Source organism: Amia ocellicauda, chromosome 4 (genome assembly GCF_036373705.1).
Source record: "Amia ocellicauda isolate fAmiCal2 chromosome 4, fAmiCal2.hap1, whole genome shotgun sequence".
NCBI lineage: Eukaryota > Metazoa > Chordata > Actinopteri > Amiiformes > Amiidae > Amia > Amia ocellicauda.
In genome coordinates, this window is record NC_089853.1 from 19666207 (window position 1) to 19694139 (window position 27933).

At 42.0% G+C, this 27933-nt stretch overlaps 1 protein-coding gene across 6 annotated transcripts in view; it reads left to right on the forward strand.

The window, feature by feature from the left end:
* Positions 1–27933, forward strand: part of tjp1a (tight junction protein 1a) — a 120212-nt gene that overhangs the window by 8157 nt on the left and 84122 nt on the right. For all 6 annotated transcript variants that reach the window (XM_066701268.1, XM_066701269.1, XM_066701267.1 and 3 more), the window contains exon 2: positions 299–431. In XM_066701268.1, the coding sequence (XP_066557365.1) occupies positions 299–431 (133 nt within the window). The remainder of the gene's footprint in view (positions 1–298; positions 432–27933) is intronic.

The following is a 27933-nucleotide window of genomic DNA, read 5'->3' on the forward strand; positions in this document are numbered from 1 at the left end:
AGAATAATCACAGCGGCTGAGGAAGATGCATGTCCTTTACCTAGCCTGTCCAGAGGCATACTGGTGACATTAAAACCAATTATGCACACTTGCTTCGAATGCCACTCAATTCAATAGGCAATATTGCCCTTTAAAAATAAAGCATTTGTGCAGAGTCCCACTTCATCACCCATGCCTGTAGCATGCTTCTGACATTATACTGTATGAAACATAATTTTCTTAATTCTCTTCCGTAAACCTGAGTAAGCGCCTCTCTCTTTCTCTGTCTCCCTTCCCCCCTCCCTCTTTTTCTCTCTAGGGTAACTCCAAGCTCAGACACCGCCAATGCAGCTGCCTCCTCTGGGAGCCAGGGTAAACCTTCCCTCAGACGAATCAAAGGCCGAATCCACAGAAGCAAAAGCCTGGACAGCATTGAGCTTCTGGACTCCAATGTAAGTAGAGGAATGCTGCTTAAAGATTGAAGAAAACCAATCTCCTCCACCCCAACCGCCCCTCCCACCCGTGGAAAGCACTTTTTTAATGCAAATAAGTACTTTTGCATACTATGTTGAGAGATTAACTTAAGTTATTTACTTAATAAAGAAAAAAGACACTGTCACTACGCTCTACCTGAATTTGCCTGGGGTGTCAGGAAATGGCTTGATGAGAAATGGAGAGTGTTGTGCAGGTACCTGGGCTGGCTTCAGTGAGGATTCAGAGGTTACTCCTTTATTGTATACTGCCAGAAAGTATTGATAACTTCCTGATGTTGTTGATCTGAACATTAAGTTTGCAGGTTGGGGAACAAAAACAAAAATCAAGCTATATTTACATTGGATAAAAAAAAGGAATACTTAAAGAAAGGAAAAATTCGTTTTTATAACTGGGGCTTGAATCATGAGTCACGAAACACTGAGAGACATTGAGTTCTGGTACCTTAATACAGTGGCAATGCAATAATCAAGTGATTTTTCTTGGGAGGTTTCCTGCGGCCCAGTTCTGGTAAGATGTCAAAATATTGCTGTAGAAGAGGATCCTCCAATATGAAAAGCAAAAGTTATGAATTGTTAGGGATGGAAACTCTTTGTTTTTTCCCCACACAAAGAACTCAAGTTCCTTAATTACTGATAGTGCACAAGTAGAAAGCCCTGGTCAATTATTGGTTTTACTATTGATCAGATTTACTATCGTATTCCTGTACATAGTGCCTCATTTGTACTTCCTTGCTCTTAATTACATTCAGTATTGACCAATAGCTCTTATCCCTCTACATATATTTCTGCTGGATTTATGGCCTCTAATGGCTATGAGATCTGACAGCTGTATTAGCCTGCCAATGGATTGATCTGCAATAACTATAGATCTGACCAAACATCACATTGTGGGACTCTAAATTGTGATTTTTTTCTTTAAGAGAAAAGAGAAAAAATGTGTTCTCAGAGATGAAAGACAATCTAATGCAGAGCTTTTTAATTAAAAAATGAGGGGTCTTTGAAACAGATATTAAAAAAAAGCACATGAGCACAAAAGCATATGAAGAATTCCATATGTTCATACACAGTGGTCTAGTTAAAAAAAAACGTAAAGAAAATAATAATCTGCCAAATTAAATCTATAAACTGCTTGATAGTGGCTCTAAAAACCATCATAACACTGAAAGTCTTCATGGCTGTTTAAGCAGCCCAGATTCACAGGCGGTTTTGTGCTGTTTCTGATGGGCGTTGTGGGTGAAGCAGTTATAAAATAACATATGCAAATGTATCACTAATGTGAAGCTGTTTATGTGTTTATTTGAAACCTAATGCTTCAGACTAACACAGGGGCCATCGATAAGAGATTTGAGATTAAGCTCTGTAATGTAGTGCAAGCAAATGCATCCTTTTTGCAACAGCACAACTGGCAACTTTCATAAAAAGGGGGGGTGCAACCTGATTGAAAGTGTTTGCATCATAAAATTCTATGCATTTATTAATGATCTTTTATACGCTGCCTGCTTAACTCTGACAGATGTGCGCTCTATGCACCAATTACATTTCAAAGTCATCATAGCTGAAAAGTACAGTCAAACTTTATCACTGTCAGTTGCATCAAAACACTGTGAAATAATTGGGCATCAAATGGCTTATGGGAATGGTAGTTCATTAGCACAGCAGGGATTTAGCCATCTTTGGTAACTAATTTCATTTGTGTTGTGTATTTGAGCAGCTTAGATATGACTCGGTTTAGAGGAAGCACGTTTTGCAAAGCACTGGCTCATCTATTATTGAGGGATGCAATCTGGAGTCCTGCGGATTGAGCAGGTGATTTGGAGCAACCTGCTTTACCTGGTGTTCAAGTCTAAACCTCAGAATGACTGTGGTGAAAGTGGTCTAAATAGTGACTGCGTGATTGGCATGTCCAGCACTAGGCAATTTCAAAATGTTCTTTAATATGTGAGGGAGGGAGGCTGGATGCATGTGATGGTTTGAGAGCGGTGCTGGTAACACCAGGGTCAGGGGTCCATCTGCTCTCAGATGCCCACCAACCCTCCTGTGCAGTGTGGTGAGTCAGTCCCACCTTCCCCCAATACTCGACAGACCTTCGTGCACCAGGAGTTGGACAAAGGTCAGATAGGATGAGGATGAGCAGAACTTGGCGGTTATAGCCATTTTATTATAGTTGCATTTAAGGATGAAGCTTCTTCTGAAAATCTTAAATGAAAAGGAGGGTCTCAAAAACCAGGAGTCATGGAATCCAGTGATGGTCTTGTTAGAGTTTTGACACTGTGCTCAGTAAAACATCTGGAAATCTTGGATAAACGGTTCAATTCATTACCTAGAAAACCTAGAAAAGGTTGGTATGTTTCACACATTGTTGTTATTTTATTTTTATTTTTTGTGTAGCCAGTGTGAGGATCTTCAACTTATTTAAACAGATACAGCTTATCTGTACAATGCTAACCATGTGTCAGGTAGGACAATTTTAGATCCTTAACTCTGCTCCACTGCAGTAGAAAACACAGAATATAATTAGAACATTCTGGAGGAATTTCTTAAAGTTTGAAATGTTGACTATCCCACATACCCGTTGTGGTTGTCTTCATGTTATCGCTGAAAATGAGAAATAGTGTGGAGAGCTCCCTATCAGCTTTGCTCAGACGTACTTCCCAGCAAGCGTTTCACATGATGAAGTTCATATTCCAGGGAGATTGTTTTCTCTGAGCGTATTGTTCCATCCCATGAGTCATGTTCCCCAGAAGGGAAAGGGTTAAACAAATAATTAGAGAAATACGTATTTTCAAAGAGTTGCTTTTTGGCTGTGGGCCTATCGACTGTCATTATAGCTGGCAGCGAGCATGCATGTTCATATTAATAAACTTTTAGCACAACCCTGGGAAAGGACTGCATCAGTGTGCGCTGTAAGGATGCAGTCTGTGTATCATCTCACTGTACCTTCTGTTCTTCCAAGCATTAACCATGTGTCAATCATACGGATATGAGAAGGAGGCATGTCTCAAGGGACCCTTTTCATTTCCCCCTCCACGTAAAGGACAGCCACAAAGTCATGGTTAGAACAATACGAAATTATATTAATTTCACCTCACTGGATTGCATGTCACTGTCACTTAATAGCATTAGACACTGCTGCTTCTGTGGAGGCTTTAAGATAATTGTGAACTGCAACAGAACATCGTTGCCTCCTGTGCTTGGCTCATGTCAGAAGGTTTGCGATGCAGTGTCATGGAGGTCTGAGAGGACAAACTGGAATCAAAATAGAGATGAATTGATTAAGAAAATGAGACGACTGTTTTTTTTTTTAATGCAGTATTTTTCTTGCAGCCTCAGCTATACTTGTAATTGTTAGGAAAAAAACTTTCAGTGCAGATACAATAGAGGGAAAGGAGAGATGGAGGTGGGGTGCTGGTGGATAGGGCAGTGTGAGTGTGTGTGTAGGAGTGTGAGTGTGTAAGAGTGTGTGTGAGGGTGTAGGAGTGTGTGTGTAGGTCTGAGTTTGTAGTAGTATGTGTTTAGGTTTGTATGTGTGTGTTTAGGTTTGTGTGTGTGTGTGTGTAGGAGTGTGAGAGTGTGTGTAGGTGTGTGTGAGAGAGAATGTAGGAGTATATGTGCTTATATGTAGGAGTGTGGATGAGTGTGTGTGTGTGTGTGTGTGTGAATGTGTAGGTGTGTGTGTGTGTGTGTATCTGTTTACTATGCAAGGTACCATCCAAACCTGCTCTTTCATTTGTCTTCTTGAGTTTCAATGCAAAGCAGCTGCTGTTTCTGGCTACTGTAGGAGTGAGGACCATCCATCCATCTCAATACAAGGCAACTCGAAGATAAATGAGACAGTGACTTTTTGATTACATTGCTCACGCTTGCTTTTTGCCTGGCTTGGTAACGACCTTGCGGGTTGCTGTCGTTAAACTGCGCTGTAAGGCCCGGACTGTAACTCAGGCTTTGTATAGATCTGTGTTGTGTGCCCTGTCCCTTTCTGATCCCTCATGAAATATCTTTAATCAGCAATGGATATGGTATTCTTTGATGGCAAATTCTCAGCGTTACCTCAGCAAAGATTGTATCTTTTCACCTGATACTGAAGTATTACTAGCACAGTGGATTTTCAAAGGAGAATGGGAATCCATACATGATTTCCACACTGTCAGAGGTCTAGGAAAAATTTATAAATTCACCCTACCCCAGTCCTTCTGTATATATCTCGTGCAGATTACCTAAGCCCCTCCATCAGTGCTTCGCTCTGCCTTACATACAGTAGTATGTACAGGATAAGGACCTGTATAAAGTCTCACGGTGCTGAAACTAAAGGCCCACCACAAGTGGCACATAGGTAACACCACAAAGAGGAATATATATCATATAGAAGTGTTAATAACAGGGTTTTACATCCCATACTGGACAGTAGTTGTGAAAATTAATTTACTATATTCTTTCATACATGCACAGGGTAAATCCTACAGCCGTTCTAACTCACCACTGAAAACATAACATGGGAAGAGGATCCTTTGGCAGTGGTTAATGAAACACGATGTGAGATTTTTTAAGTATTCAAATTATTTTGGTGAAGGCTCGAAAGTAAACTTGTCAGATCTGTATTTTTTAAAATGTCTTAAAGGCGTCAATCGTTGAATTAAACACTGTTGCATTGGTCTTGCCATAATCTGATTATTGTTAAACAGTCCCTAATTAACATGGCGAGTTTACGGAGGAGACGGTCACGTGGGTCCCACAAAGAACCTTACGGTTAATCCAAGTGTTGTAATCTGCATTTAACAGGAGATCTGGATGACTGGCCTTAAAAAGAAGGTGAGATAGGGAGATTATTATTATAAGGAGATTGGTCTTAATTAAAGTGATGTTGCACTTTCTGGAAAGGCATACAAGGATTAGAGATGTAAGCAGATAGTTCTAAGAAAACAGACAGGAAGTTCAAACATGACTGCAGGCTAGAGGGTGCCAGGCTGATACGAAGGTGTCTTCCAAAGGCCGTCTTTATTTATGGCATTGCATGCAAAACAGCACTGTTGCAATCAAATCACATAAACATGCTTTCATCAGGATATGTGTTCTCTGGACATGGCTGATAAGATGTGATCGTTACCCCATGGTTTGTTTTCACCAGTAGGATTACTCAGAAACACTGATGACAGTTATTTTGTTCAAAATAACCTGTTTTGCAGTCTGGTCTGTTATTTTTCAATGCTGTTTTTCAATTCCGTGTTTGTCCAAAAATGTATTTAATTTGCTAAACTAGGAAGTGCTGTCAGCTGTTACAGACATAAAAATATACACGCCAAGGGGTCAATCCCAGTGCCCACTCGTATCCTGGCAAAGATTAATAAACATCATCTTATTTATGTGCTGCATGAGTGAAAAGGACAGAGGACAAAACCCCAGCGTAATAGTGAAATTATTAAATTGTATGAGATTTGCAACGGCAACAGCAACAATGAAGGGAAAAAACTATGTATCTTGCACCTTTAACAGAGTACACCAGCCAAACTGCAGTATTTTCACCCACGCTGTTAGGAGCCGGGGAGCAGAAGTTAGCGGGGGCTGAAACACCACAGAGTCCCCCCTGTGAGGAGGTCATCATAGACACCAGATGGCCAGTTCTTGGGTGGCGCTCATTCCTCCATGTCTTAGTAGCTCTGAGATTTCTATTACCTAGGTTCACCAGTTAAATTAAAAAAATGTAAAGAAAATGCACAAAAAGAAAAGCACATCTGGCTAGTCACTAGTCAAGCCACCTGTGTTTAGAACTTCTGTTCCACCAGAAAAGTTAGCTGTCCTGCTGTCGAGCTCAAGGAGGTCGTGGTGGCTTGTTCAGTGTCTCCTGTGTAATTGTAGCCACAATTGGGTCTTACGTCATTATGAATCGCAAAGTGTAGTGCTGGAAACAGAAGTATGGCTCCTCGTGATTTTTTTTTTTCTTACCCACAGTCACAGTTTGTCACGTTTGAATATAGAGCATACCACAGTGACTGACTCCTTCATTGCACCTCAGCTTAATGCAAGGATAGAGTCCATACCCACGTGTGCCTGTAGCATCACGCAGAGGAGTGGGTTACACGTGCAGCTTTACAGATGTGATGGTGGGTCACAGATCGGAGCAGAAATAAACTGGACACTTTAAATAGAAACAAAACAAAAGCAATGGTAATAGTCAAGAGCAGTTGGCTCATTTGCCTCGTGAGTTTATAACTCAAATTTAAGCACTTTCAAAACCCTTCTTTTTCCACTGTGCTTGACATAAGTCAAATTTCCCTAATGGTTTTCTAAATATGCGGTTATGTTTTATCAATATTTTCAGCATCTGACGTACATATGTGTATTAATAATAATAATAATATTATTATTATTATTATTAATAATAATAATAATAATAATATTATTATTATTATAGTAATGTTAATAATATTCTCATCTTGTTGGTAACATTATCAATAATAGGATGACCCATGCCAGAAACAAGGTCAGTGTTACTACTATACAGTGATTTATCATTTATCTTTTTTTTTTAAACTGGCAACACTTATTTGCAGGTGCGGTGTGTGGGGCTCTTCTTCCTGACCTGGATATTCTCCTCTTGGTATTGATCACACACTGTGCAGAACCCGCAGGTCAGCAGTTTGTCTGCAGAGTTGGGCTTGAATGACTCGGAGGTCAGGTCCAGATATCCTGTTCTTGTTAGATTATGCAGCAACAGGGACCTTTCCTCTGACAGCACTTCCCTAGACTCGAGTCCTTCAAGGTTTTATAGATGGCAAGAGGTGAACCTTCCCCAGGCAGCACTTAAGGGATGGGCCTTGGTGTTAGTCAGTATTTAATATGTAGAGTGGCTGTGTATCTGTCAATGGACGCTGCTCCCGTACTGTACCAATATCCACACAGCAAGACTCTCCCTCTCATTCACACATTCTTTCTCTCTTTTGAATTCATGCCTTTGGTGAAAAAGAATTTCGCATTCATAAAATTCTGTCAAAGGTATAATCTGTTTTGATTCTCCATTAAAAAAAAAAAATCTGTTAAACCCCCTTAATGACAACAAAGCTGCAAATCGTGTCCAAGCTGGACCAGAGTCTTTCATTACACAAATGATATGTGTGCTCTGGAGTTCCTCTTTGTGGGTGTTACCTATGTGCCACTTGTGCTGGGCCTTTAGTTTCAGCACCGTGAGACTTTATACAGGTCCTTATCCTGACTACTGTAGGCAAGGCAGAGCGATGCACTGATGGAGGGGCTTATTTAATCTGCACGACTTGCTTTGAGCATTTTCATTTTTCTGTATTGAAAGCTGAAAGCCCTGCTGATGGCAGACGTCTTCAGCTGCTTGTAAGACGAAATGGTAGATTAAATTACATTTTGTGATTGACATCTTGAGCGGGGGGGCTCTTATGCGTACACAATTAATCACATAAAATGAAGGCCGTGCATTATTTCTAAACGCACGGAAAGCATCGGGTGATACAGAATGGACTGTATTTAGTCGTGTACAAAGGTTTGCTCCACCACTGTGGAATACAGACGCGCTTAAAGTGATTTCTCTGATTTAATATGCATAACCCCTTTCTGTTGAAATTCACTGTGCGTGCTCCAGCTTCTTTGTTGACATTGTGCTTAAATTATCACATTTTACTCGTTATTTGCATAGTGCATTTTCACATTTCTTTTGTCTGTTGGTTTGAAAATGTTATCTTCGTATTTTGAATTTTTCATCGTGTGTATGCGGTGCCCTTTCCTATCCCATTTTGGTGACTAAAAAGGCTGGTGTCTTATACAATCACTACAGCTCTTTCTGGCTTTGTATGTCTGCCAGTAGTGTCCTGACGGGTTTCTTTGTGGTTAGGGAATAAACCAAAAGAAACGCACCATTAGAACTGTCTTTTCTTGCGTCACATGATTCCAATTGACTCCTGGTGTTTGAAGTGTTGTGTTTGAAGTGTTGTGGCCTCCTAAGCTTTTCTGGTTAACAAAAGGCGGTGCAAGACGGACCTGCAAACGAATATGCATAATATGCATGTAGGGCTTGTCTCCTTGTTGTTGTTGAAGGAAATTAAGTATTTTTTATTTTTTTAATGATCTCTATGGCAACACATTTCTTTTTTTGAGGGGCTTTTTTATCTTCTGTCCTTCTCAGGTGTTTCGTCATAATAATAACGTAAAGGTGAAAGAGATCGCAAAACCATGGGTAATCAGAGAGCTTCCAGATTAGGTTTGATTGATGTCGTAACAGTGAGACTCAATGTGATGGAGGACTGGAGCATGTGATGTCATGACAAGAATGAGAAGACACTTGAGTGGCAGTGGAGCCCACAGTTAGCAGGTTGATCAGACCACAGAGGGATGGAGGGAATGCTGGACATGGCTGAAGAGAGGACGACTTGGACATTTTTGGACATGTATCTGCACTCAAACACATACACGGCTACATAAATATACACATACAAACAAATAGTGCAGATTTTTTACGTAAAAAAAAATACCAGTTTGATTGTGATTTGCCCGCGCGATCAGGTTTCAGATTCCACCCGCAATGTTAGCCTTGTTCTGCAGGAACTGAGCAGAAAAGATCTGAAACCCGAACCGAGCAGGAAGAGGAGGAGGGAAAGAATGAATAAAAACAGCCCGTTATATTTTCATCAGCTTATGCATGTCCTTTTGGTTTAACAGAGCGGAAAAAAACATGGTTTTACTTATGAGGACAAGATTGTTTTGAACTGAGGCGAATGGCTGCAGTGAAAGACCCCCTGCCCTCACAACCCTGGGTGCTCAGAATGAATCCATCAGCCGCGGTGCTGCAGTTGAGTTCCATTAGGATCAAGGGCTCTGTTCTAGTGCACTACCTGTAGTGTAGGGGAATGTGCTGCCGGGATGTTACTGCCCTGATGCCCCAGCTTGCTTTATCCTGATAACCCCAGTCAGGTTCTGGATCCTGAGAGCTAGGCATCCTTCCCTGTGTATGATTCTGCCAGAAAACAGTGTTAATCTCCCTGCAGATGATCTGTTAAGCATTTCCCTAAAACCCTGCAGCTCCAAAAAAAAAAAACTTCTGCTGTTCTACTTTCCCCTCACTCTCTGATGAGAAAGAGCAGTCAGTCTCACACTGCTTATGCCCCCAGTGGAACCTGCAAACAGGATATAATTTAAGGATTTTTCTTTCATTCTTTCTTTTTCTTTCTTTCTCTTTCTTATTTAAATGTGTCGCACAGAAGCAGAGCAGGCCAAGTCACTCTGTCCCTCTGCAGTCTCCATAGGGTTGTAATGGACGGCCATCTGGGTTTCGTCTTGCTTGCCTATCGGTGACCCCTGGCACGCGGTAACGAGGAGGCATCATACGGACCTTGATGTAAGCGGCCCTGGATTCTTAACCCAGCTCTCCTTGGTGCAATTGAATTGGTATCGTTCTCTGATTAAAATCACTGAGTGAGCAGAGGACGAACCCATGCAGGGAGGGCAAGGAGGCGGGTACTGATCCGCAGGCCTTGTTTGTGCTCTGTAGGTCACAGGGAGGTGAAACCATGTGCTACGATGGGATGGGAAAGAACAAAGACAGAGGTGTGGGCAAGGTAATGACACTATATATAAATGCAATGTAGAATATAGCCTTGAAAGCAATTCATTTGTGCAACAGGAGCCTGTTGTGACCAGGGTGTACTTTGCTTTGCTTTCTTTCATGATACACGGAGGATATTTAACACACCAAGTTATGGCCTGGCCAAACCATTATAGCTAAAACCCTGCCATAATCCTTAATTTAAAACAGCCTGTCGCCGTAATCTGTTGTAGCCTGATCTTGCCAAGTCTCTGAGGCTCAGCAAGTCTGGGTCACGTCAGTCCAGGGAGAGGAGAGGATGCCTCCGAGGAGGATCAGCCTGTGTGGTTGTGTCCACCTTGTGCCCCACGCGGGCATATGCAGCGTGCCTGAGAGTGGCCTCATAATTTAAGCAAACATCATAAACCCATTTTCTCACTGTAAATCTCAGGGAAGAAAGTGACGGTGCTAAAAAAAAAAGGGTATGCATACTGGCATGCGTCTTTGAACTTGAGATGATGATTCACAGGCTTTTGCAACGACAGTGTGAATGTAAGTTGAAATCGCGGTGCATCATGGGCCTGGACTGCGTGTCCTGCTCTGCTGTGCCGGCGGTGAGTGCCAACACGGTGAAGCGCTGCTGAGTGTTGAGCAGGGAGCAGACTTGGCAGTGTCCCCGTGCTGCAGCACCGCTCCAGGAGGAGGGAGCTGCAGGAGGGGCCTGTCTCGCAAGGAGCCGCAGCAGCTCCAGCCTGGCCTGTGAGTGGCACGGGCCTTTGGGCACGCTCTGAGAAAAGGGCAGCCTAATGTCGGCTTCAGCCTGACGAAATGTCATCGAGACCCAGGACAACTCCAGCTGCCGCTTTCTCTGCTTTTTCCATTTGGGGGCTTCCTGATGGGTTGATGGCATCGGTTCTCCTGTTTATCCGGTGCTGAAGTGGCCCTCTGAGCATGCTCCCCACACTGCTGCTGAGCCCCACATCTGGTGAATGAAACACTGGGGTGGAGAGCAATCAGATGCAAGCTGAATAATTTGTAGCTGAAATCCTGCAGAGGGCAGAGTTTTACAACTTGTAAATAAAATGTGCTGGTCAGCCATAGTTTAGCAGTGAAAATAATATCAGTTTCCCCAATACCCAAACTTGCTTTAAACACACACGCTACCATACATTTGAATAATTTAAAAATGTTATATATATAATGTGTGTATATTTATTTATTTATATGTGAAATAATAATAATTTCTACCATATTGTGTTATTATTATTTTTAATTTTCGTAATCCCAAAGCACTTCAGGAATCGATTGAATTGTTACTTAAGTTGTTGTTTTTTCTGTGAGGAGGGGGTAATAGGAGATGGGAGGATGAGTAGAGGGGGTGGTTTGCAACTAAATCAATTTCATTACAGAAACAAGTAGAAATTTAAATCTGCACAGATACTCGGTTACGGTGTCATGCAGATGAAGACTGTGAAATATGAAATCCTAGCAGCCCTGGCTCTAGTGCAGCTCTAATGATGTTCAGCAGCAGAAAGCATTAATTTGTCCATTGCACCTTTCTTATTATTTTCCCTTCTCCTTCTTTAGCTTGCGTGGCTTACTGAATAATTGCTTTCGCCGTAGCAGATGCCAGAAGATTTAATTAACTGAAATTGACGTTCCAGTAATTGCCATGGGGTCTTTTTCTGAGCAGACTGGTGCGCAAAAAAAAAAAAAAAAGTACGGTGCTCCTGATGTGAGCATGGAGGCTGGGCCAAGAAGGAGTCTGCATTCTTCCTTTGCTGCCATGGCGGCTCGTCCAGCTGATCAGCTGATTTGCACCAAGGTAATGCAGCCTTTCTCCAGGGGTCAGCACGGAGAGCAGAGGGGGGAGGGACCCTTTGGGAATCTGAACGTATGTGAGTGTCACAGTGTGCTCTGACAGTGACAGGTGCTAAAGGTTTATCAATGATGCTTCAGTGCATACCTTAATTAGGTTTACTAACAAAAGTCACTGCTACATCCTGGATTGTGTGTGTTTCCCAGGTGCCTGTCAATGCAGCTGTACAGTCTGCGATTCGTTATCTGTTTCACATTAGTCAGGTGAGGTATATTTTTTGTCTTTTAATGTATTTGTTTTGTGGAAAAAAAAGGAAAATAAATGCAGAATCTGACAATAAGGGGCACGAGGAATTTGACATCAGCGTGCTGCAACACAAACAGAGAGAGGAGGCAGCAGACAGATGTTGCCAGACGTGGGTGTTATGCCTGCGTTATTGAAATATTTATTTATTTGTAACGTGCGCGGTGTCCCTTATCGTGCACCTCCACTGCAGTTTTCCAGAATGCTTATTTAAGCACATTTTTGGGGGAAAATGCCTTTTCAGTAGATTAGTCAGGATTTATGTGCCTCAAAAAGTACTTTGAATTTATTCCAACAATTACTTTTTATTATTTATATAAACTTCATTATTTAAAGACACACACACACATATATATATATTATAAACAATGCAATATACAAATTATTGTATATGTGTTTTTTGTATAATTCTTGCATTGCAGTACTTGGACATGATGCTGCTGTACATCTCCCCACTGCAGACTCACATTACTGATGGCTACGGATGGGAACAGCCATTTTGATATTATTGTGTCTCTTCCCTGATCCCTCCCGCTGGGCTGTCTTATTTAAGTTGTGCGTGTTATTGTGATGCGCTAGGCATTAGCAGAGCGCAGCTATGTCTGGCATGCATTCTTGACTCCAGCTTGTTCAAGAGGTCTAAAGAAATGGTGCTCTACCTCCTGCTGGTTCTTGTCTCTGTGTCTGATAACCGAAACAATCAAGCACTGCTAACTTTCCACTTAACTGTGCCCTGCTGGGCCGGCCTGAAGAGGGATACGTCAACAGATGAATTGCTCTGGGTTTTTACTCAAGACTCGGAAAGTTTCATAAATACATACACAAATAATAAATACACAAACATTTTTACACACATTTTTAGATTAGTACACCCCTAAGAGCTCAGATACAGCTGGATCCTGTACACCACAAGCTGATTCCGGCTGAATAACGGGATATGCAGGACATTTCCTTTACTCCAGAAGCACTTGTTTTCTTTTAATATAGCACACTATCCCACTGTCAAAGCCCTGCCTACACGTTGCGCAACACTTTGGATTTGTGTCAGCAGGGGAATGGAGGGGGAGCACTGTCTGTTGGTGTTTATATGAACATCTTATTATGATCAGTCTTTACTGGGTCTCTGTGGATGTGTGCTGTGCGGAACCCTCTGCTCTTCTGGTTACCCTCCTGACCGAGCATTTAAGGGAACACAAGGGGATTTTTGGTGCTGACGAAGTGTGCAGGGGAAGACAGTGACCGTTGCACCAGCTAAGTGTTGCACCTGGCTTAGTGCTCTGCAGACAGAATTGTACAACAGTGATACACTCACTCACTCTCCCCCCCAGCCCCGTGTCATTTCCTGAAATGTGTAGAATATTTGTATTTAGTTTTTCTCTGCGAAAGGCAAACTCTACTTTGAAAAACAATAAACAAACAACCCATTAATGGAGGTCCAACCCGGGACATCAGTGTTTGATTTCTGGCGCTGGCTGTGAGTTCCCTCCAGCCTTACATAAGCATCAGCCCAGTCCGTTACTGTGACTGCACTGGACTGACCTCAGATGGAATTTGAGAAGTAATTCTGATTCGTTGAAGCTGCCTGGCTTTGCCTAGAAGTAAACTTTATCTCCTAGTTATTGTTATTAATATTATACAGCTCTGGAAAAAAATAATGTGGAAAAAGAAAAAAAAAATCCAAAATGAAATACTGAAATACTTTTAGGCAGGTCTATGGTGGGAATTGGCACTTGGGACCAGGATTAGAGTATTTAAAACCCACCACCACCACGACCATCAGATCTCAGTGATTTAAATAATTTGGGTCCAGGCTTGAGTGGCTCCCAGACCCACAGATGAAAAGACCATTTAATTAATACAGTTAATAAATCTGCTGTCACCAAACCCAGCTGTCATTGAATTTTATATTTTCTTTGATCTTGGTTGTTACTTAAAACCCCAGGCCCCAAAGATTACCCTGTTCTGGCAACCATATAATCCACCACCTAACCTCAGCTTCAGGAAGGGTTGATTTTCTTGTTTTGTTTTATATCACATACAACACAAATTTAAATACACATACTTTGTGGGGAGGTGGGGGAGGTGCGTCTCTGTAGTATGGTTCCCCCCCTTCTTTAGGATGAGTGAGACTTTGGATGCTTTTGGATTTTCCATCTCGAGAATCATGGGAGAGGAGGAGGTTGTGTGTATAAGCATTCCACGCAGTCCGACGGAATTAAGATCAGGTTTAAAAAAAAAAAAGACTACGCTGGCGTCTCGTAGAGGAATGCTGGTGGAATGCCTGGTGTTGTCACAGCCCCTGCAGACCGCCACAGACCAGTGCAGTGTCTGAATGATCCGAGGCTGTCACAAACAATCCCATCAGGACTTTAGATCAGCTACCATCCCACCCAAAAGAGGTGTCCTCTCAGACTGATGGTTCAGACTCTAATTTTAGATCCACGGCTTTTCGAATCAACACCAGCTCCCCTGTTGTAGGGCCGTGTCATCTGAATTATCGCATCCCCCTTCTTGTGTGTCAAATACGATTTATTCCTCTCTTAGTTTGACAAGTTGATACCCCCACTCCCCCCACTATACCCCCTCCCCCACGAAAAAGAACACAAACAATGCTTGCTTACAGTTTTCTGGTGATCATTAATGTTAAAAGCTGTGGAAATATGTCAGGGTAGAGAGAAAAAAATAAGCACTGTCAGATTATTGAAGGTTACCAAGAGGTTTTTCTTTTCAGGCCTTCTGTAAGTCTCCCATTGTTTATTTGTCGTGATACATTTTTCATTTTTCATGTCACTGTGCCTTATTTGTTATTAAGACATACGTATGTATAGCAGGTTGCATGTGCTCAGTTGATGTTTTGCAGTTCGCTAACGTGCTATATGTTAATTAATATCTTTTACACCTATAATTTTATAGTCCTGCTTTTAATATGTGTACAGGCAGTTTATAATTAGTAATCCTGAAAGCCAGGATGAAATTATAGCTTTGATAAATACATGGTTTAGGTTTATTTATGTGATGTCAACTCCGATTTTGCTTCCAGTTGCAAGAGAAAACAGTTGTGTTTTTGTAAATTACAATTAAAATTTTCATGTATATCTACAGTTAATCTTATTTAGCAGTATGTGATCATTAGGGAATAATGAAACTTTTTAGCTTCAGCCAGTTCAAACAAATGATTGGCTTGCTTTGCCTGCAGCTAAACCAGAGAGGGCTATTCAGGAGAAAGGTGACTTGGGGCCTTCATTACCAACCTGCAGTTGGGAAAAGATGTGTTCTGCCTGGGATGCTTTGGATTCAGTTCAAGATATCAGACTAAATCAGTTGGATGGTTTTAAGTTAGCGATCAGTGTTGATCACACCAGGTCACATACACACACACACACACATAAACAAAATAAATAAATAAATACATGCAGTTTTTGGGGGGACCTAATTAAGGGTAAGTCAAAGAGAGAAATTAAGGTGTGCATTTTTTCTCAGTGAGATGTGAACGGATTTTTTCCACACTGGGTAGTCTTTTCCGCTGGGCTTCATTCAGTTTGGAATGTCTGAGTGAAGTGTATAACCCCACCCCCACCTTTGTGAATCTGTCTTATGTCTCTGGCGAATGTGTGGTAGACAGGGTAATGTCAAATTGCCTTTAGATACAAGGCAACCTCCACTATGAGCAGAGATCTGTCTGGAGTTAGTCCTGATAAGACCCTGTGTATGTGTGTGTGTGTGTGTGTGTGTGTGTGTTTGATGCTTCTTCCTTGGCTTTGAAAATATTTGGAAGCGAGCTCTGTGGGTCACACTGTCCCGAAACATTCTCCTCTTGCATTCTGGTAATGCGTCCTGTGATGCTATTGCTAAACAACTTTTAAAGTCAGTTTGCTGTCTGGCACAATTTGGGACCGTTAGCTCTTTTAGATTCCTTTCACTGTTTTCAGAAAGGGGAGGGGTTGGGAGAGGCACCTTATCAAGATCAGAAAAGGAAAATTCATCAAAGCCTTCTCATGGAGAGTGGAGAGACATGTTACTTTGGTGAGTAGTTACACAGCTAGAAGAGGGAATGACACCGGCCAGCTAGGAAACAGTGCTCTGCCCTTGGCAGCTAATGAAGAGTGTGGAGAACACAGAAAGCAAGTTAATAATTTCTTCACTGTCAGCAGGCACACAGACCTTGACAGACAATCCACTGTAAATGAGGCTTCTCCCAAATCAATCACTTAATTGCTTAACGGAGCTACTCTTTGGAAATAGCTGACTCTACAGAATTGCAGCACGCATGGATCCATTTTGGATACTTCTGATTATTAAAACACACCCACAGACACACATGCACTCACACACTTGTGTGCGCGCATATATACACACACGCGCGCATGCACGCACACACGCATGGTACTTAAGTATGGCAAAGCAAGCAGCCTACCTTCAGGATTTTATTTGAGTTTTTGATTGGAAGCCTTACCTGACCTCAGAAATGCTCTCTGTCTCTCACTAATGTGGGATTTTGGTGTAATGAGTCTAAAAGAAAAAACAAAGTTGTGGCTCACCAGTAGATTTCTATCATTATGTGATTTTATGTTGTTGATTCTTTTGATTATTTTTTTATCAGTGGAATCTCCCCATTCCCATTCTTCCCCGAGCTCAGAGCTGATGGAGTTTGCCAGCCAACTCTGAGTTAATGATTATTATCCAATTTCAATACTTTGTATTAGCAGTGTTTAGCCCATTTCTAATGCAGTATGGGGTTGGGGTCAATCCAAATGAAAACATAATACAGTCTTGGCTGCTTCATCGAGCAGAATAATGCTTTTGACACGAGGCAGAAAATAAAATAATGACCGTTACATGTGAAGTCTTTGCACTTTCAAGGTATTTTACAGTGTCTTTGCTTCCTGTGAAAGTGGGAGACAAAAAGGTTGAAATGGTTTTATTTCTTTATTTGAACCTGCATATCAGTATACATGCACTGCAGCACAGCCCTGGTGCAGCATTATCAGTCTGCAACTTTTTGCTGATGATGACAGTTACACATTCCTCTGGAATAATGGCCCTGCACACACCGCGCACACTGGAGGGATCAGTCCCAGCAGCAGAATAATACAAAATCCGAATTCCTCCAGGACGGTAGTGCACAGAAATGTTACGTGGGATTCATTAACTTTGTTTCTCTGTGGTATTCTTTTGTTTGCAAGGTTACACGTAGTGTGTGGTTTTGGGGAAGGGAAAACACAGTAAAGCACAATTGCACCGCCTAACATTGCTCTTTAATAAGACTTTCCTAGCTGCTTCTGTATTCTGATTCATTCTGGTTCCTCCCTGCCAGTCTGGCCTAGCGAGTCTCTTTGGCCATCGCTCCCTTCCCAATGACTCATACCTGCACTTCTGAGAACAACATTACATACAAAGTGTATCATGTCATAGGACCCACCCTAATTAAGTATAATGTGTATTTATTGTATTCTTGAGTTTTTATTACTGCAGCAAAATAATAATAATAATAATAATAATAATAATAATAATAAATAGGTAAAATAGAAACAAAAATACAAATAGAAGGTGTCCTGTTGGCATTTTGTTTTATAACTCCAAATATCCTTGTTTCCTCTTCTTGACTATCTACATTGAATTCAGGCTAATGAGCTGTGTCTTTAAAGTTAGCCTCACTTCATGTAGAGGCCCAAATACCTGCCACCAGTGTGATTAGTGCTGAAAGGGATCAATATCCCTTGTTAAGTTTCCCCCTTATCCCAGCCTTTAACAGCAGGCTTTATCTTTGTGTGTGTTTGTTGGGTATGTTAATTTTTCTACAGATAATTAAGTATCATACATATTTCAGTAGGCTTAGGCCTGATAATAACATGGAAGAGCAATCGGCAAATTCTGGATTTGAATATAAGGAAGTTCAGGTGGCCTAAGAGGGACGTGTCTGTTGTAGGGGATGTTTCCTCTTGTTTGTCTTGGCTTAAAGTAGTGTCATCTTATTGGAAAACTAATTTCCCTTTGAGAGTTGCATCATGAAGCAGAAGCTATGATGCTACACTAGGGAGTCCCAGGCCAGGGTACAGGGGAGGCTCATCCGATAGCTCCTAATAGCAAGCTGCTGATAATATCACAATGCAAATTGAACTTCCTCAAAGGGCACAAAGCAGCATTGAAAAATGGTCTTGATTAAAATGGGTGCTGAGCTTGCAAGTAATTCAGGTGAAAGTAGCAAAGGAATAAATAAAGAAACAGTGCAGTGCAGTTTTTAATGGGCTGCGATCAATTTATATATACACTCACCTAAAGGATTATTAGGAACACCTGTTCAATTTCTCATTAATGCACTTATCTAACCAAACAATCACATGGCAGTTGCTTCAATGCATTTAGGGGTGTGGTCCTGGTCAAGACAATCTCCTGAACTCCAAACTGAATGTCTGAATGGGAAAGAAAGGTGATTTAAGCAATTTTGAGCGTGGCATGGTTGTTGGTGCCAGACGGGCAGGTCTGAGTATTTCACAATCTGCTCAGTTACTGGGATTTTCACGCACAACCATTTCTAGGGTTTACAAAGAATGGTGTGAAAAGGGAAAAACATCCAGTATGCGGCAGTCCTGTGGGAGAAAATGCCTTGTTGATGCTAGAGGTCAGAGGAGAATGGGCCGACTGATTCAAGCTGATAGAAGAGCAACTTTGACTGAAATAACCACTCGTTACAACCGAGGTATGCAGCAAAGCATTTGTGAAGCCACAACACGTACAACCTTGAGGCGGATGGGCTACAACAGCAGAAGACCCCACCGGCTACCACTCATCTCCACTACAAATAGGAAAAAGAGGCTACAATTTGCACAAGCTCACCAAAATTGGACAGTTGAAGACTGGAAAAATGTTGCCTGGTCTGATGAGTCTCGATTTCTGTTGAGACATTCAGATGGTAGAGTCAGAATTTGGCGTAAACAGAATGAGAACATGGATCCATCATGCCTTGTTACCACTGTGCAGGCTGGTGGTGGTGGTGTAATGGTGTGGGGGATGTTTTCTTGGCACACTGTAGGCCCCTTAGTGCCAATTGGGCATCGTTTAAATGCCACGGCCTACCTGAGCATTGTTTCTGACCATGTCCATCCCTTTATGACCACCATGTACCCATCCTCTGATGGCTACTTCCAGCAGGATAATGCACTATGTCACAAAGGTCGAATCATTTCAAATTGGTTTCTTGAACATGACAATGAGTTCACTGTACTAAACTGGCCCCCACAGTCACCAGATCTCAACCCAATAGAGCATCTTTGGGATGTGGTGGAACGGGAGCTTCGTGCCCTGGATGTGCATCCCACAAATCTCCATCAACTGCAAGATGCTATCCTATCAATATGGGCCAACATTTCTAAAGAATGCTTTCAGCACCTTGTTGAATCAATGCCACGTAGAATTAAGGCAGTTCTGAAGGCGAAAGGGGGTCAAACACAGTATTAGTATGGTGTTCCTAATAATCCTTTAGGTGAGTGTATATATATATATATATTGATTGTTTCCATCGGTCCTTGATCCATTTTCCAATTCTGACAGAATAGGAGAACACTGGCAGTCTTGAATCAGAGCCTAATGATTATATTAGTTTTGATCAATTAGGTCAATGATTGTTCGAATTAAATAATTGGGAGCTGGATTTGAATGAAAACCGGATCATCTCTTAGCCCTCCAGGACCCCTGCGGTCACACAAGTAACCTCGTAGCTATGAGTATCTGAAGAGGACGCACCTGATGATACTGCCAGTGCTGCTCAGGTTTTGGGTGGTCTCCTCACTTGTTTTAAGGCTTCGCTGGAATATAATCTTGTGTTTTGGTGTATTTGTTTGGACTGTGTTTGTATGAACTGGTAAAAATAAATACCACTTCCAACTGGGAAACAGACTACTAGACTACTTTTTTATTTTTTAAGAATAAGGGACTCCTGAGTGGATGTGGTAGAGCAGTTACTGTATTAACATATGTGTTTTATATATGTTTTTTCATTTTTTAATAACTTTTTTGGTAGCATATACTAAGTAAAGGTTGCCTACTGATCCATGTTCCCCTTTCTTTTTTTTACAAGGCCCCCTGCTTCCTTCGTGGGGCGTGCATTCGTCAGGATGGTGTATATGGTGCAGTAGTTCACAGGACTCTGGACAGCTTGTGTGCCTGTGTGTGGGTTTGAACATAGATATTGGAGAGACCATTGGTCCATAACAATGTGCTGTCCGAAGCGAGGGGGGCTGGTCTGTGACACGCCCCTGACTCCCCGCGCTCCCTGGCTTTTGGGGTTTCTTTTTTCTCTTTCTGCTGAGGTCATCAGGCTTATCTCTTGGCCATGGCCACTGGTTTGCCTTGCAGACCTGTTTTCTCTTTTCAAATGGTGATTGTGCTTGAACAGCAAAACATAATCACTTGGCATTAGAGCTCTTGTGTAGAGCATTAGCAGTAAGAATGACTGGTGGGATATATAAAAATCTGTCTGACTCTGAACACCAAAGCAGACCAGCAACCATTCTGGCATTCAGAGACGGGGATTACTGGGGGCTGCTGGTTTTTTAGGAGGACACTATGTGACAGGTTTAGTCTGCCCTTATTTAGCATTCATGTCAGTGACAAGCAAATATATGCCAATGCGACCACCTCTGCATCATAGATTTCCTCCACAGGACCTCCAATTCTGGCATCAAGTGAGACCTCTCAGTGAAGTTTCTCTTGGGAAACATACACTGTGTCATTAAAACAATCCAGTAAATTGCATGATGTCTAGAATTTGAAAGGGTACCTATTACAGCTGGCACCAAAATACTTGCATTCGTAAACAGGGAGATTTGTGGTTCAGACATTTTAGAAGTAAACAGGTGTGCCTTCAGGTCTCGAGGATTTCTAGCATGCATGGGATGCATGGAGACATCTTGCTGCTTTGAAAACATAGAAACCATTACTGTTGGAAGTTTATTGGTATATGTTATTAGCCTATCTACAGCAGTGTGTGCATAGTCTGCAGATTGCTCTTTTAGTTCTGAGAGAAATTGCTGTCCGGCAATTTGTGTGCGAACAGCACTTTCCAAACTATTGATTTCTGGTGAGTATAGATGCTCTAAAACTAATCTGAAGTTTCGGTTACTGTGAACAGAAGTGAATATCATTAATACTAAACAAGACAGATGTGGGCTGTATAAAACTAGGCCTGTCACTGCTGATTTCAGCTCAACAGTCTTAACTCTCAGCATTAAAAAACATGGGTTGCAGTGACGTATTAATCTAGACCCTTTCCTTGGAGTTATGGGTAAATCTTTTCAAATTCTTTGCGGTGGATCACATTATCCCATGCTTTTTAGAATAAATCAGATTTAGTAGAAAAAAAAAAAATAGTATTTGATTTATTATGTTTGTTTGCTGTTAAAAACATTTCTTATTTCAGTCTCTATGAGTTGTTAGTTCCTTGGGTTTTGTGAACCCCAGCCTTGTAGCTTTTGATTAATTTCATTGCTGTAACACTGCGGCCTCATGGTTTTGGAATTTTGCAGTGGTAAGCTGTACCATGGGAAGAAAGCTATAAATTCTCTGCTTATGGGCTAGATTTTCAAAATTGAAGCTTTGGCAGGAAAACCACTCCCATGTCCAGGGTGTTCCTCCCCCAAGCAAGACCACAGTTCTCCACAGGGCCTTATTTGTTGTCGTGGATTGCTAGCTACACCTGATGTTTGCATTCCCAAACCTTTCTGCATGTCACCAGTAAACCAAAACATTTTGTGATTCTCGAGAAGAGCAAGTCCTGGAGAAAATTGAACCGCTTACACTCCAGAAAAGTTAGTTTCATATTTCTTTTTGCTGACTACACTTTTCCATTTACACACCCAGTACAATTAAATATCGTCATGAAGGTTATTGTCATAGCATTATTGAGTTTACCTGGCCTTTCACCTACTTTACAAGCAGAGGCGACTTTCGTTTCTCTAACGGGATTAAGCACAAACTGCCACACAGTCTTACTTTATTCAGCTTTGTGGGGAATCTGACTGGCATTGTAGGGCCTGGTTCCTCAGTCCTCAGCACTCACAGTGTCCTTGATAAGTACTGCCAACCTGCTCCTCAGCACTTCCGCTGTCCTCCACCAGGTGCCCTGAAGGTGACGCTCTTCCCAGCTGGAGACGCCTCTCCATTCTGGCAGACTCATAAGGCAGAACCTGATGCGAAAACCTGAGTCCAATGTGTGTGGGGGGGGTGCAATAATTGTGTGCAACACAACTGTAGATATTGTATTTCGTTTCACAAGCGCTTTCATTGAGCCAGGATTGTGCGGCGGGCGGCTACAGCAGGAGACCTATATACAGGATCTTTCCCAAGACGTTTATGGTAACTGAGGTTTTAGATCAATTTGGTTGTCTTAATTAACTTCTCTTCCCTTTTCTTTGCCCTTCTAATCAGTTATTTAGCCCTACATTTAATTTCTAATTAGGCTTCTTAAAAACGAATTACATGTCTGAAGGCAAAACGCTGCACCATAGTTCTCTCCTGGCTGTTTTTTTTTTCTTTCCCTTTTTCATCTTTCAATTGGCATTTCATTGTATTAGCAGAACAAACATAGGTTAAAATATTGGGAAACACATTCCACCAAAGGGGGTTTATTGGGGTGTATGATTATGATCTTCCTGACATAGAGAGATTCAAATCTTTATAACTGTAGAATCAAGAAAAAAATAAAAAGAAAATACCCAGTTAATGAGACCCCCCTCTGTCATTTTCCAAAAGCTTTTTAAGTTTGCAAAATAGGCCGACCATGTGATGGTTGTGATGCTTCATTGCCTCTGAAGGGAGTTAGTGAAGTCAGGATTGGTGTGTAACTGCGATGGTAAGAGAGGCATGGTCCTCAATAATGAGCATCTGTTCTAGCGGCTGTCGACAGTCTGACCGATTGGCGGTCATGTGCAGGAAGCCCTGTAGTGGTTCCGAGCTGGCACCCAGGAATGGCTTCTTTGTCTGTCCTTGTACACCATAGCCTTGTTGGTGACATTGGGAGAATTTGAGGTTAGTTGTCATGAGTGATGCAGGTGGATATCTCATTACCTCCAGCCGTGCCTGGGCCAGAATAGTTATCCGTCCTTTTACTTGCGGCAAAAGAAAACATATACATTAAAAAAATAATGAAATGTGTCTGATCTGGATTTTTGAAAGAGGTGCGATTACTGAATGGGATTTTCTTTTCTCCTTCCAGAGATCAATTTACACTGGCTTAAGACCTATATGCTCATTGGCCCCAAACACTCACTTTATTAACGGTGTAGTACAACAATCACTGTAGAGTGTAGCTAAGCAAATTGGTAAAGCATAGAGGGTGTACAATATAGGATAGCATAGGTTAGGATAGCAAACTGTGATACAAATAATCGAAAATCAGGGCAAGGCAAAGCAAATGTATTGTAAAACCATGGGAAAATGGACAAATTACCATGCAGATTCAGTGTGGTAAACTGTCATAAGGGCCTAGGCTTGGAGTAAAATATGCCTGTTACTTGTGGTGAAAAAAGCATCCCAACTAGATATTTAAAACATATCCACAAGTGTGGTTCAGGCATCTCAGAAAATCCTTAGACTTAGCATTGTTATTTAAGGCTTCCCAGGGTTCCTGGAGTCCTGTTGTTGCTTTCCAAATGTCCGGAAACAATAACACTTGCACATTGTTGGAATTTCTTTATAGTAATGAAAAACAAGCACCAATTTACAAGGCTGTGTACACAGTCTGCAGATTGCTGTATTAGGTCTGGGAGAAACTGCTGTCCAGCAGTTTAAAAGCTATTGATTTTGGAGGCGTATGGATGTTTGCAAAACCAATATGATAATAGCCCACGACTGCCACCGTATATCTCATTACCTCCAGCCGCGCCTGGGCCAGAATAATTATGAGGCCCATCCTTTTACTTGCGGCAAAAGAAAAAACATATAAAATAAAATAATGAAATGTGTCTGATCTGGATATTTGAAAGAGGTCCCAGTAAAGGCAGCCAGCCAGGGAAATGGAAAACCCGCCGTGCGTTGCCCTCGGGGAACCCCCCCCGAAATGACAAGGCCTGGGACAGCTTGTGTGGTGTGCTGTCAGGCCACTGCCTTGTCAGAAGCAGAAGGAGTGAGCAGGTCTGTGGTGCCGAGAGCGGCTGGCTGACACCATTCCCCAGCTGCGCCACTCTTGCACTTCTGTCTCGTCTCTCATCTCTCGTGGCTCGTGCGTCCGCCAGGAACACGGCTTGTGGGCCTGTGACTTATCCTCCTCTCAGGCAGGTCGGGACTTACCCTCCTCTCAGGCAGATCAGTGCTCCTGTAACTCCTCTCGAGTGTTGCTCAGTGTAGCTGTAGCGTTTCGTCTGGCCCATCTCTCACATTTGTAGTGCAGCACCTGCCTGTTGCCAATATGCTCAACACGTTTCTTCTTCCTTACCACGTCCATACGTCTACAGCCTGCTAGACAAGGGGGGACCTGTGTACAGGCTGAGCGATGCATTCTCCTCACGCAAGCGGTTTCTGTTGAACCCCCAGCCCCTTCCCAACACAAATTATAAAGGCAAATGCATGGGACAGAGATGGAAAGTAGAAATAGCTGTTAAAGCTCACTGAATCACCAGGGAAATTAGCAGAGGGAATCATAGGAACCATAGAAATGCATGACAGATTTTAATTTTGTCATGGTTTAATGTACAATCCCACACTCCAGCACTGAATGCTAACGAAAATCTTTAAAGATAATTGCATAGGAAATGTGCATGAGGACTATACCTTTACATTAACTTTAGTAGTTCAAACAACCCCCTATAGAAGTAGGTGGAAGAGGTAGTGATTGAAGTCATGGAGTTATCTTGGCCTTAACCCATAAGGCAGATTGAATGATGGCCTGGCCACGAGGACGAGGGCATCGGGACCCCCCCTACATAGTGGGTGTAGCCAAAGGGCAAAGGTGGAGACAGGGGAGGTGGAGGGATGTTTGTGTGTGTGTGTGTGTGTGTGAGGGTGCATCTCAATGGTTGAGCTTGTAGCGGAGTGAAGCGTGATCAGGGTGTTGTCTTCCTCATAAACATTAGGTTTAAACTCCATGAAAACAAATGGAATAAGGTGTGCATTTTTTGTAAGCAATACAGATAGCACTCTGCTGGTAATTATTTTAAAGAAAACTGACACATTTATGATGATACTTTCTTTAAATTTTTGTAAAATAACCTATGTTACAGGTTTTCAGTATTTTCTTAAAACGTAAGATGTAAAAACACACACACACACACACACACACACAGACACACATATATAGGGCTGTTTTAAAATGCAAAACATTATCTAATATTTTAACCAGAAAATCAGTCCCTCAATAATGAACACAATAGACAGTAGATGCTGCTCTTCAGGGTCATAATAGACTGGTTACTGAGCCATTTATTTTTTCTACTTCTTCACAGTATGATCAGAATAAAGGTTATCTTTAAATAGAATTCCCATGGTTATCGGAAAAGGTCGTGAGTGTCAGGCTTAGTTATGTGTAAGTGGTGCAGTAAGCCTCTTGTTGTCTTTCGTTTTCATCTGTTTCATCCTCAGCTTTACCCACACTGTGTGTCATCTTCATTCGTTTGCCTTTGTTTGTCGCTTTTCGGTGTTTCCTTTGGTTTGTGATCGTGTGATGGTTCCTGGAACAATTGCGAGATTCTAGAGCCCGCCCACTCACCCACCCACCCAATGACTGTGCCAGTGTTAGCCATTGAAATCTGTGGCCATGCCACTGTTGCTGGCTGTGTAGCCTAGCAGATTGTATTTCTAATATTACATTTAAAAACAAAAGTTTATCTTACAACATACACTCACCTAAAGGATTATTAGGAACACCTGTTCAATTTCTCATTAATGCAATTATCTAACCAACCAATCACATGGCAGTTGCTTCAATGCATTTAGGGGTGTGGTTCTGGTCAAGACATTCTCCTGAACTCCAAACTGAATGTCTGAATGGGAAAGAAAGGTGATTTAAGCAATTTTGAGCGTGGCATGGTTGTTGGTGCCAGATGGGCCGGTCTGAGTATTTCACAATCTGCTCAGTTACTGGGATTTTCACGCACAACCATTTCTAGGGTTTACAAAGAATGGTGTGAAAAGGGAAAAACATCCAGTATGCGGCAGTCCTGTGGGCGAAAATGCCTTGTTGATGCTAGAGGTCAGAGGAGAATGGGCCGACTGATTCAAGCTGATAGAAGAGCAACTTTGACTGAAATAACCACTCGTTACAACCGAGGTATGCAGCAAAGCATTTGTGAAGCCACAGCACGTACAACCTTGAGGCGGATGGGCTACAACAGCAGAAGACCCCACCGGGTACCACTCATCTCCACTACAAATAGGAAAAAGAGGCTACAATTTGCACAAGCTCACCAAAATTGGACAGTTGAAGACTGGAAAAATGTTGCCTGGTCTGATGAGTCTCGATTTCTGTTGAGACATTCAGATGGTAGAGTCAGAATTTGGCGTAAACAGAATGAGAACATGGATCCATCATGCCTTGTTACCACTGTGCAGGCTGGTGGTGGTGGTGTAATGGTGTGGGGGATGTTTTCTTGGCACACTTTAGGCCCCTTAGTGCCAGTTGGGCATCGTTTAAATGCCACGGCCTACCTGAGCATTGTTTCTGACCATGTCCATCCCTTTATGACCACCATGTACCCATCCTCTGATGGCTACTTCCAGCAGGATAATGCACCATGTCACAAAGGTCGAATCATTTCAAATAATTGGTTTCTTGAACATGACAATGAGTTCACTGTACTAAACTGGCCCCCACAGTCACCAGATCTCAACCCAAAAGAGCATCTTTGGGATGTGGTGGAACGGGAGCTTCGTGCCCTGGATGTGCATCCCACAAATCTCCATCAACTGCAAGATGCTATCCTATCAATATGGGCCAACATTTCTAAAGAATGATTTCAGCACCTTGTTGAATCAATGCCACGTAGAATTAAGGCAGTTCTGAAGGCGAAAGGGGGTCAAACACAGTATTAGTATGGTGTTCCTAATAATCCTTTAGGTGAGTGTATGTTAGCATGTTATATTGAAACGATTGTTTTACACCATTTGTATGTAAGAATCATAAATAATATTTTACTGGTTAGCTGTACACCGCCATGTGTTTTTGTTTGCTGCCTGTGGGGGACATACAGAATTTTTGCTGACACCACAATCAGTTTGCGGTGCAGACTAGGAAGTCAATAAAAGTATAGGTTTGAGCATGGGGGGGGATTTGAATGATGCACCCGACGCCTAAGTGAGTATGAAATGGGATTCCATCCAGTCAACAAAGGTATACACGTTTGTTTAATTATTATTATTATTTTTATTGTTATTTATTTCTCAGCAGACGCACGTATCCAGGGCAACGTGCAGTTTACACAAATAAGATTAAAGCATTTACAATAAAAGAATTGTTACAAAATACAGTAAGAATGCATCCTAATACAATGAGTTACCAAGTGCAGACAGCATACCGTGAAGTCCTAGGTATGAGCAAAAGGGAGGGCTAGGCATAGCAGTTTTACCTCAGAGTTGTCCTTTGTTCTCCCCTTGACAAAGCTTTTCTTCATTTTCTACTGAACCTCTTCCTGACAACAGGCTTGGAGAATTGGTTATGTGAGAAAACCTGCCTACGGGAAATTAAACATATATTTAATTCAGACATCTGATGTGTGACAGAGTTTCTGTATCGTGTTAAGCCTGTGGGGTGCAGAGGCAGGAGGTGAGCTGGGGGAAGGAGGCAATCATGGCTTCAGGCTTCTCCACACTCTCACCCT